Below are 12500 nucleotides of genomic sequence, written 5' to 3'. Positions count from 1 at the left end.
TATTCTATCTATCTTTTCCTCTTCTTATCTAGAAATTTTATAGATTACATCTGAAATATTTATTCTAATGTCTTGAAATATTCTATTTTAGTTCTTCATTACGTCTCTTATAGCTTATTTATTTCCTCATTTCCTTTCCTCACTGTTGGGCTTATAGTATCTAACCTTTCCAACTAGTTCTTCTGGGGATAGATTTATAATATGGCCCTTCTTTCATTGGTATATATAAGGAAACCTATAAAATAGGAATCGAACATTTTGCATTATTTATATAATTTAACCCTTGCTTTATTAAGCCTAGTCGAGACGCTAAATATGATTCGAACTTTGTCCTTAAAACTTTCAATAATCTTATCCCATATCCAAAAATTACTTTACTTAATTTTTAACTGAGGCTCTAGCCTAGTAACTTTATTACTTACTTACTTACTTGTTTTGGGTTTAAATCCAACCCTCCACTGAATTCGAGTGAACTACTTCTCGGGCGGTTCCATATTAATCATCTAACGAAACATTTTCATTATAACTTATACAATTCTTTGATTGTAGCATCTTCCAAATCATATGATCTTGTGAAAAGTAATGTCTTTAGTTTCTTCTTAAATTCAATTGCTCCCTTTAGGTCCTTCATTTCAGTTGGCAGTTTATTATAGTGTCTAGGCGCACAGTAGCTAAAAGCCCTTTCACCAAATTTACTATTTGTTCTTGGTTCAGATAGCCTATGTTTGTCACTCATGTGTCTTGTGTTAACATTTGTTTCTAGTTCTAGTTTATTCAGGCATTCTTTTAGATATTTTGGTTCATTTTGGTTCAGTATCTTAAACGTTAGTAAGAGTAGCTTGTATTCAATTCTCGCTTTTACCGGTAGCCAGTGTAATTTAATTAGTGCAGGGGTAATTCTTTCCCTATTGTGTAGTCCTTTTATTAATCTAGTTAACAATGTTTGAGCCAGACTGACATTGAGCTAAACTTTGTGGTAAAGTACCAATAGCGCATTTATATTCTTTTAAAAGTTGCCTATTATATGATTTGAAAGGAGAAAAAAATCTTGGAAAATTTTTAGTAGGTAATTAGGAATATAAAAATTACTGGTTAGTCTGTTGCACATTTTATTCCGTTATTGTTCAAAGTTAGAACCCACAGAAATTGGAGGTATCTAGCTTCATTCTTAATGCGTCACTAAATTCGGCCATAGTTGTTCACTGTATAGTAACGATATTCTGCATACGTGAGAGCCTACATAGATAGGTTTACGCCATATCATAGCAGATATGATATAGGAAATATGTGAACATCATTCCCGATTGGTAACCATAGAAATTAATGCACAAATATGCTCTTAGGAAATTTAATTGTTGGTTAATATTTATATAAATAAGCATATTTCAATATATTCTGTAAATACTTTGTTTTTATTAAACCAGTTCTTGTTGAAATTTAATTGTTATTGTTTACCCTAAATAGTAACTAGCGAGAACAATTACATTTTCTATGAATTCAAATAACACCTTCATTTATTAGAAAACGTAATCTCTTATTTTTTATGGGAAACATATCAATATTACAGAACACACTTATTTATTATTATTATTATTATTATTATCATTATTATTATCATTATTATTATTATTATTATTATTGTTATTATTATTATTATTATTGGTATTGTTATTGTTATTATTTTTATTGTTATTGTTATTGTTATTGTTATTGTTATTAAGGGAAGTACAATCTATTTCTAAATTTAGTGTAATTTAATCTATGTTGGATAGTAATTAGGATGGTAACCCTCTTCCTTCAGTGTATAGCTATTATTACTCATGTGAAAGTAAAAAATAACCTCGAAATTTCTGATATAAATTTTGAGGTAATTGTGATTTTATCTCCAATCTGAAAACCATACTTTGTTAAATTATTTTTAATTAAATTGACTAGATAGGGTGGATCTGCCAAGATGAAAACTTTTGAAAACTTTCCAAGCAGCCAAACATTTTTATTATGATTTAAAGCTCAAATAATAGTATTTATACACACGAATTTTTTTAATAACTCTCTCTCTCTCTCTCTCTCTCTCTCTCTCTCTCTCTCTCTCTCTCTCTCTCTCTCTCTCTCATATCTTCAGAAACATCCTTCCGATCGTAACCAAAGATTTACTTGCATGAGAAATATAATTGATACATCCGTTATATTCTCGCAATATTCTAATTAATCCTATTCATATACAGTTCTCTTAGTTGACCAAAATGCTACATGCAACATATTGCCTAGTAAACCAAAGTGTCGAGATATTAGTGATAGGCTTACCTCAATCAACAGTAACTACATTATTATAAAGATTTTGTGTCGGTATGGCATCTTCTTTTAGATTTCGGTCAGTCTTAGGGCAGCAATTGACTAATTCGTGCCTGAGTGTTCTGACAAAGTCATTGGGTTGAAAATTTGACGAACAAATTCGTGCAGCTTTGGCATTGAGACTATGATTTCGTTTGCAACGGTAAAATCTAATGTTTTTACCACCAACATTTATATTGGTCTTATAAGAATTGGAGAGCCCTTATATGGCACATATAACCATGATGAATCTGTCCTCGCAAGTGGAAATATAAACCTATTTTTGTACATTAGAATTTTATCAGATAATTTGAGATCTATTCTGTATAAATAGAAGTTATTTGAATATCCTAGCATTTCTTAAAATAAAAAAAAAATCTATAATTGGTTATTTCACTTTACTAACTAGTTGGATATTCAAAATAGAATTTTAGAAAAATAAACTATTTTTTTTTTAAAAATTAAAGTTAACTATATAGCTATTACCTCAGCTGTGTTTTTGTTTTACAGTAGTATTTTACTCAATACATACACTCACATATACGTAAGTATGTATTTTAAATGTGTCAAATGCAAACTTTCTGGAGAAAATACCAATCCTATATACCGCGATCATATTATTAATTAAGCCAGAAATGATATTTGAAAAAAAAAAATATTTGTCTTTGTTTGTGTGTCTGTGTTTGTTTGTAAATGCCATTGCGCCTAACGTAGACCGTAAGATATATATTTTTTTTTCATGAGTTAATTTTCCCTCCTTTTTTTTTTTTTTTTTTTTTAAGTAACTAGTTACACACATCACAACATTCCATAGCAATAGAGTACAATAAAAGAAACACAGAATGGGACGTTGCGGCTGAGTAAAGTATTTCAGTTTATTTTCTTGAATCTTGTTAGAAGGATGTTTATGCCATTGCGAAGTTATTGTTCAGTGATTTTTAAAAGAAACTGTTTCTAATACATTGAATGACCACCGAAAACTTTGTGAAAATAACTTGTGTTTGACATCGACAGTTTAAAAAAAGAAAAAAAAATAGATGTAGGCCTATAGATCACACATGAATGGTACAGTACAAAACAATTGGCTTTGATTCGGTGAAGTAACCTGAAAGAAGATAACATCAAGGCAAGTGGTTTTGAAAACAAGTGTAACTGTGAAGAATTTTCTTCACTCTTCTTCTTTTAATCGTATTTTTAGCTCTCTTCTACTAATACTATAGCTACCCCTTAAAAATTCTCTCCTACATCTAGTTTTCTTTAACGAAATATAGGGAAGACTAACCTAAACTTGTTGACAGTGGCGCACGCCATGCTCGTGACGTCACAGCGTAGATACGCACGTTAGAGGGCCTTAGTGTAACCACGGCGTATGTTGGTTCTTTCCTTAAACTACATGGGTCGGGATTAAATTCATAAACTGCACATTTTATATAAATTCCAATACTGCTGAATTAATGCATCTTATATTTCTCAATACCAATTAAGGTTTGTTAATTTTAAGATGTATGCCCATCGTACCAGTCCATTGCTAATTAATAATTTTAAATATTAATTTTTAGCAAGCCAGATTAGGTAGGATTGTTGTATATATAACCTCCCTCAGAGCAGCAAGATTTATCTGAGTATTTAGTACAAAATCCTGCCTCCTCTGCACTCCTTGCAACAAAATATTGCCCTGTCCTGAAGTCCCGATACGGCACCCTCAATGGATTACCGCGCGCATCATGACCGTCACTTGTTTGGCAAGGTGAAGCCAGGTGATCTCTTCGACCGTAGTGTCGAGCCCCATTCTACGAGGAGCTGCCCTGGCCTGCTGACCTGCCTGGTCATTGAACCCGGCCAATTCTGGCTCACCCCACTCTCTCTTCCAAAACGTGTCTCACCAACGAGTCCTGTTGCTGCCGGTCGGAGAGATTGAGAAGAGGTCCCTGGTGTACCTAGTTGCAGCCACAGTGAGAATTCTTGGGGTGAGCCAGGCAAGAGTGCAGCGTGCCAATTAGCGAAAACCAGGTCAACAGCCACCACGGGCATAGGACTAATCTTAAAGGAGTGCAGGTACTACATCAATGGCCATTTAGTTTTCCCCCATTTTTTATTAGCTTAGACTAATTTTAACTTGATAGGGTACCTGGCTAATTACACTATTCGGACTGTGTGCGGTGGGATTGTGTGTAAATATTTTTTCGTTATCATTTCTGGTTTGAGACTAGCATAGTCTCTGGGTCACGTGGGCCACGTGCCAGACCCCATTATGATTTTTGATTGTTGCAGACCACGTGTCTAACCCATCATTTTCATCATTTGAATTGCATTCCTTTTATACCATTTTTTGCCTTTGTTAAGATGTCCGTTTCTTTCATGTAAATTTGTGAAATAAATCAATATTAGGTTAATTAAACCTCTTTAGTATTTTTGCTCCCTCATTTATTTTAATGTGTGAAATGAATAGTTGTTCACGGGACAAAGTACCCAATATTTAAAGAGAAAACCTAAGTAAGTCTATAGGTGGTAACAGCGAGGAACTTTGCATTAATATATTTGCTTCGAAGGTAAAGATCCTTATCTTTAAACTTTTAAACTACTTTACATCACTGCTCCCATTTTGGATTTTGTCTACCTTACATTAACGTAAAATAACTGTCCAGCATTTCATTGGGGTAGCTGGGACGGAGCCGGAACAGAGCCTGAGAATGAAATGACTATAGACCTGACAAAGCTAGAGTAGGCCATAAATTATTCTTAATCCTACGTGTGGAGTGCTTCGGCCTCTGGACAGTAAAATTTCCCCCTTTTGCATTTAGAGTGATGGTTAGTGAATTGTGACAGTAAAGTATTAGCAGGGTGTTTGTGCCCCGAGAGTAAGTGCTCATTATCCTCCCCTGTTGAACTTTATGTAACTGTTATAAGGAGACTTTCCCGGACTAAGTTCCCACTCAGAACGTAACCATTAAAAAATTCTCCACACGAGTGGTCCTTCGAACCGGATCTTTTACCTTTGACTTATGAAGCATTAACGTAATTAATCAGCTTGATTAAGCATATAGTAACTCGCTATATCACTTACCCACACGCACACAGCCAGTTTGTCGAATGTGTAATGCTCAGACTTTAATTGGGAAGAGAAATTTGTAATCATCATGATGTTTTTGTATCGACCACGTGTTTAAGGAAAGAGCTACGTAACCAGGTTAATTTGTTGCTTGAATGTTCTCTACAGAAAGACTAGAATTTGTCGTAGGAACTTCACTTTATCTCGGATCCGTTCACCCACGTGTGGCGGAATCCACTTATACCAGAAAGTTCTAAGCTACTTGAACTAAGGTTTTTGTTGTTCAGACGCCCGTGATTACTGCTCAGCTAGAGCACCGGTGTACTCGTCCTGTCAACTAATTTTGCTAGCTAAGCATCTAATTTGTAACATTTTGTACCTTGGTCTACCTTCCTTTGTGTCGTTTACCTTCCCTAACCAACCTTAACTTTTCTAACTAATGTTCCCGTATACCTAGCACGTGTCCTTGTCCTACCGAGCGAATTGGCGTAACATAATTTTAAGTCTTCTTACGAGTAACGTAGAAACTTAACCCCAAGTCCGTTTCATTCCACGTGTTTGTTCCGAGATGGCGGATCTTGTTTACAGCCCAAACTAAGGGTTCGTAATTGTTTGCTACCGTAAGTAAATTACTGCGTGTAGTTAATTTAATTTCCTTTAGCGAGGAAATATTGTTTTACCTCCGCGTGAGGGAAATTTCATATTGTTTAGCCTCCAAGAGAGTGCACTTTAAAATCTAAGTCGCTGCCTTGTGCGCCAATCTACATTTTGAATAGTTCAGTGGTCGCCTTAGTGCACCCGTAATTGTGAAATCGTCACAACAGTGTCAGCCTCGACCTGTTATTTTCACTTTTAACTTACCCTTTTTGCATTCATAAGCCCATGTGCTTTCTAATATGCTCTTCTTTAAAGTAAATTAATTAGTCATTATCGCCACGTGCGTAAATAATTCATTTTAGCAAAGTCTTTCACGTCACGTGACCTGGGCATCGTCTGTTTTGTTGGACCCGATCACTTTGTACTTTAAAGTAATTTCATGATTTATATGTTTTTTGTCCATTTAACCATTTTTTATCATCATGAGTAAATTTAAATGATTAATTGTCAACCTTGTAAATTTGTAAAGTTTCATTTTTACATTCCTTTAAAATTCAGATTTATCCCTTATTTGCTTTCACGAATCCGTTCATCAAAACGTGGTCATTCCAAGATGGCGGACTTCATGCTTAACGTAAACAACCCTTCACCGCCTAAGGCGGAAACGCTTAGCCCCGAGGAGATTAACGCTAGGCTTAAGGAACAGGAGTTGACGTTCACCTTTGTGTGTGAGGACGCAGACCTAGCACTTCATGCTCTTGCTTCTGTGGATTTTCCCAGCATGGGTCCAGAAGCCGTAAATCATTTTAAAACCCTTATTGGTAAAGTAAGAGATGAACTTAACCATTACAAGAATTTTTGGAGACGTCATTACGGCCATCCTATTGTCAAATCAAATTATCCAGTGCTTGCTGCCTGTTCGAGTAAAGTTGAAATTGCATTCAACAGCCTCATGGCTCATCCCAATTTAATAATTAATCGTAATCAGTCTTTTTCTTCAACGAAGACGACACCTTCAGTGACACGTCCCGTTGAAAATTTTATTAACGATCCCCTAGTTGATCCTTTTAATGTCTTGGCAGTAAAGCACAATGTAATTAATTTTGCATTAAAACCCCAACCTGTTCAATCATCTCATTTCAATACTATGTTGCCAACACGGCATACAATTAGTAATTTTGTGTCAGCCCCACCTGCTCTGCCTTCATCTCCAAACCTTAAGCCACCAGTGTTTAATCGCCCTCAACCCCCTTTGTCTTTGCCGCCGGTGACAGTCCGTCCCGGAGAAAACCCCATTCATTGTCTTAACATGGACCCCCCTCGTGGTAGCTCAAATACCACACAACTTAACCGTGTGCGTGATGGCCAGCAGAGGCCTGTACCGGTTGTATATTCAATCATTAAAGTCGTACCATCCCATGGACCAGTGCTCACGTTGCCTGATTGTCCTATTCTTAAGCCCGTAACTTCCGCTCCAACCCGTGTCAAAGCTAAACCATCCCCGTTAGGATTTGAAACCCGCCCTCAGAAAGAGCCGCGTGATCACAATGTTAAGACTTTAATTGTCAGAAAGGAACCTTGTGCACTGACGGCGGATTTAGCGAAGGTCACACATGTAGACCTAGTACCGGAGCTTAGAGCCTGTTTACAAATCAATTTGCTTAAGGATAACGGTACCATGAACACCATTCATTATTTTTATTCAGTCCTATATGACGTCACATTAAACCTTTATTATTATTGCCAAGTCGTACAGCAGCATTTTCCAGGTCAATCACTTGCTTTAACCTCAAAGCGTAAATTTAATTTTTGCCTTGACAACTTGTCATGTTGCCATAATCCCCCTGACATCCTTCAGCTCGTGCTGAATATGAGCTTTGTTTTTAATGTTCACCTTGCAAACATTTCCCTTGAAGATGACATCCAAGACCTTAGCTGTCAGAAATACGATGTCCCCATGGACCTAGTTCGTCTCACTTTGTCATTCAAACTAGAGTCAGATGATTTTTCAAATTTTAACGCTGAGAATAAGATAACTTTTCTCCTTTTGTCAGGCGACAAATACAAAGTTCTCAGTACGCCAGTAATTTTATTTGTAGAAATATTCTATGTAAAACGTTGGGTGTCAGACCGGGATTGGGATTCACCCCCATAATTTTGAATTAATCATTGGCTGGACTTGTTGCCGACCTCGACTGTTATTGGCTTATGTTTTCTTTGCTCTATCCGTACCCCTAGGGTGGGAAGAATTGAGTGTTTTTAATCCTTTAATTATTATTGCATCGTACGTTTAAAGTTAAAACTGATCATATGCTTATATTAACGCTTCCGTGAAACATTGCCTGCGTGGTTCAATTTTCCCCAAATTCACGTGAAAGCATAGCTTTTGATTCAATTGATTTCAATTAACGTTAAAGGCGTTTTGTTAACTTTAAACGGACGATGATGTGAAGAACAACTTCACTCATCATTCAGCCAGTAACCTTATCTCGCTCATACTAACAAGTAGTTGAATCACATTTGCCGGAACTAACCCCCCTCCCTTTTTCCTCCCCTTTATCCCCAGGGTGTGAAGAATTTTCTTCACTCTTCTTCTTTTAATCGTATTTTTAGCTCTCTTCTACTAATACTATAGCTACCCCTTAAAAATTCTCTCCTACATCTAGTTTTCTTTAACGAAATATAGGGAAGACTAACCTAAACTTGTTGACAGTGGCGCACGCCATGCTCGTGACGTCACAGCGTAGATACGCACGTTAGAGGGCCTTAGTGTAACCACGGCGTATGTTGGTTCTTTCCTTAAACTACATGGGTCGGGATTAAATTCATAAACTGCACATTTTATATAAATTCCAATACTGCTGAATTAATGCATCTTATATTTCTCAATACCAATTAAGGTTTGTTAATTTTAAGATGTATGCCCATCGTACCAGTCCATTGCTAATTAATAATTTTAAATATTAATTTTTAGCAAGCCAGATTAGGTAGGATTGTTGTATATATAACCTCCCTCAGAGCAGCAAGATTTATCTGAGTATTTAGTACAAAATCCTGCCTCCTCTGCACTCCTTGCAACAAAATATTGCCCTGTCCTGAAGTCCCGATACGGCACCCTCAATGGATTACCGCGCGCATCATGACCGTCACTTGTTTGGCAAGGTGAAGCCAGGTGATCTCTTCGACCGTAGTGTCGAGCCCCATTCTACGAGGAGCTGCCCTGGCCTGCTGACCTGCCTGGTCATTGAACCCGGCCAATTCTGGCTCACCCCACTCTCTCTTCCAAAACGTGTCTCACCAACGAGTCCTGTTGCTGCCGGTCGGAGAGATTGAGAAGAGGTCCCTGGTGTACCTAGTTGCAGCCACAGTGAGAATTCTTGGGGTGAGCCAGGCAAGAGTGCAGCGTGCCAATTAGCGAAAACCAGGTCAACAGCCACCACGGGCATAGGACTAATCTTAAAGGAGTGCAGGTACTACATCAATGGCCATTTAGTTTTCCCCCATTTTTTATTAGCTTAGACTAATTTTAACTTGATAGGGTACCTGGCTAATTACACTATTCGGACTGTGTGCGGTGGGATTGTGTGTAAATATTTTTTCGTTATCATTTCTGGTTTGAGACTAGCATAGTCTCTGGGTCACGTGGGCCACGTGCCAGACCCCATTATGATTTTTGATTGTTGCAGACCACGTGTCTAACCCATCATTTTCATCATTTGAATTGCATTCCTTTTATACCATTTTTTGCCTTTGTTAAGATGTCCGTTTCTTTCATGTAAATTTGTGAAATAAATCAATATTAGGTTAATTAAACCTCTTTAGTATTTTTGCTCCCTCATTTATTTTAATGTGTGAAATGAATAGTTGTTCACGGGACAAAGTACCCAATATTTAAAGAGAAAACCTAAGTAAGTCTATAGGTGGTAACAGCGAGGAACTTTGCATTAATATATTTGCTTCGAAGGTAAAGATCCTTATCTTTAAACTTTTAAACTACTTTACATCACTGCTCCCATTTTGGATTTTGTCTACCTTACATTAACGTAAAATAACTGTCCAGCATTTCATTGGGGTAGCTGGGACGGAGCCGGAACAGAGCCTGAGAATGAAATGACTATAGACCTGACAAAGCTAGAGTAGGCCATAAATTATTCTTAATCCTACGTGTGGAGTGCTTCGGCCTCTGGACAGTAAAATTTCCCCCTTTTGCATTTAGAGTGATGGTTAGTGAATTGTGACAGTAAAGTATTAGCAGGGTGTTTGTGCCCCGAGAGTAAGTGCTCATTATCCTCCCCTGTTGAACTTTATGTAACTGTTATAAGGAGACTTTCCCGGACTAAGTTCCCACTCAGAACGTAACCATTAAAAAATTCTCCACAGTAACTATAAATTACCCATCAAATATAGGGTAATGGCAGAAGGCCAATTGAGAATAACTCATAAAGCTTGACAACTATGCCAAGGCATATAGGCCTACAGGCTGTCTGTAGGCTACTAATCGGGCGCATAAAAAATATAAAAAAAGAACAAACTAGGAAAAACTGGTGTAACCCATTAGTGGAGCAATTGACGGATAAGAAAATCATAAACATTATCGAAGGTATAGGATAACATTATTATTATAATAAAATACACGAAAGACAATAAATATTCACGGAAGACAAGAAAACAATACCAAAGCAGTTTGAGTACTCGTACCAATTTAATCCAACGTTCTGGACAAAATAGAGGAGCAATACTGTATAATGCATTTCTAAATGTTTTTTATCTTAGTTATATGAAAAATAAAAGGAATGTTTTAGTATTTATAGAGAAACACTTTCCAATAGGAAGTTTAAACAATAATTTTTTTTTATAAACTAAAAGAAGTAAAAAATCATCACGTACAGAGTTAAGAGGAAATTTACTTTGATGTGCCGATCCAGAGACAACGCACTTCACTCTCAACTGTTGACGCTTCTGGTCTGGTCAAAGTTTTCGTCTGCCTATTCTGAAGTGCGGCAATCAAATTTTGTCAAGATGTTTAGTTTATTGGCCAAGAGGATAATTATAGCAGGTAAATTGTGTAATTTTTCAAAGTGCTTAGTGCATACTGGGATAAATGGCATGTATTTCTATTTTATATAATGGTGGAGTTTGTCCCGGTGAGGTTAGGCCATACCATCAAAGGCAAGTCTACAATAGGATATGGTAGATAGTTTGGAGCCATTGTGTGTCAGCAGCCAGTTCCTCCCTTGTGGATTAAAAATGGGGTTTTTTGGACATTAACTAACCTCAAATTTTCCTCTTAACCTAACCTATAACCGTGTCCTTACCTAATGGGGAGCCTAACGCCCCCCTGCCAACCCCCTTACACTGCTGTATTCTAAGTTAGCTGTAATCAAACACACGGGTGGCCACTATCATGCATACGCTCCCGTATTCTAAGTTAGCTGTAATCAAACACACGGGTGGCCGCTATCATGCATACGCTCCCGTATTCTAAGTTAGCTGTAATCAAACACACGGGTGGCCGCTATCATGCATACGCTCCCGTATTCTAAGTTAGCTGTAATCAAACACACGGGTGGCCGCTATCATGCATACGCTCCCGTATTCTAAGTTAGCTGTAATCAAACACACGGGTGGCCACTATCATGCATACGCTCCCGTATTCTAAATTAGCTGTAATCAAATACACGGGTGGCTCCCGTATTCTAAGTTAGCTGTAATCAAACACACGGGTGGCCGCTATCATGCATACGCTCCCGTATTCTAAGTTAGCTGTAATCAAACACACGGGTGGCCGCTATCATGCATACGCTCCCGTATTCTAAGTTAGCTGTAATCAAACACACGGGTGGCCGCTATCATGCATACGCTCCCGTATTCTAAGTTAGCTGTAATCAAACACACGGGTGGCCGCTATCATGCATACGCTCCCGTATTCTAAGTTAGCTGTAATCAAACACACGGGTGGCCGCTATCATGCATACACTCCCGTATTCTAAGTTAGCTGTAATCAAACACACGGGTGGCTGCTATCATGCATACACTCCGATACTTTAACAGAACTAGTGTGTTATAGCTGTTATTTGTATACTTGGTAACCAAAGTGGGCAACGGGATAACTTGCCAACCTTCCCTACTGAGTCTCTTAATTATGGTTAACTTGATACCTCATAGGGGCAGTTAGCCGATGAGGCCTGCAAATTTTCGGTGAAAATATGAAGATAATTTGTGACCTGTGCAAAGATGAAGATACTACCGAACATTTATTTTTATGCCCAAAATTAGGACGGTTAATGAAAGTAGGCATAAGTATAGGTACACTGAAAAATCCTAGCAGGGATCTGGCTGCATTTATAGGTGGGGCAATGCACATAAAAGAATTTGAAAAGTCCAAACTGACCACAATAGGTTGCCAAAACTGATGATAGCAGGGTGTTATCCTATCTGATTTCAGGATAAAATGGGATAAAAGTAAAGATTGAGAATCTCATTATTAATTTATTTATGGTACAGGTAAAATAAGCTTCATTAC

The 12500-nt window shown here is 37.4% G+C and overlaps 1 protein-coding gene across 3 annotated transcripts in view; it reads left to right on the top strand.

Annotated features, from left to right (window-relative positions):
* mRpL52 (mitochondrial ribosomal protein L52) overlaps positions 1-12500 on the top strand; it is a 110026-nt gene that overhangs the window by 35681 nt on the left and 61845 nt on the right. The window contains exon 1 of one of the 3 annotated variants that reach the window (XM_068351958.1): positions 10860-11033. The exons of the other annotated variants lie outside the window; for them this stretch is intronic. Coding sequence (XP_068208059.1) covers positions 10889-11033 — 145 coding nt within the window. The 5' untranslated portion in view covers positions 10860-10888. Of the gene's footprint in view, positions 1-10859; positions 11034-12500 lie in introns of those variants that run through there. 3 annotated transcript variants of the gene reach the window in all.

This window comes from Palaemon carinicauda, chromosome 28 (assembly GCF_036898095.1).
Source record: "Palaemon carinicauda isolate YSFRI2023 chromosome 28, ASM3689809v2, whole genome shotgun sequence".
In the NCBI taxonomy this organism is placed as follows: Eukaryota; Metazoa; Arthropoda; class Malacostraca; order Decapoda; family Palaemonidae; genus Palaemon; species Palaemon carinicauda.
This window is presented reverse-complemented; position numbering and strand designations above follow the sequence as displayed.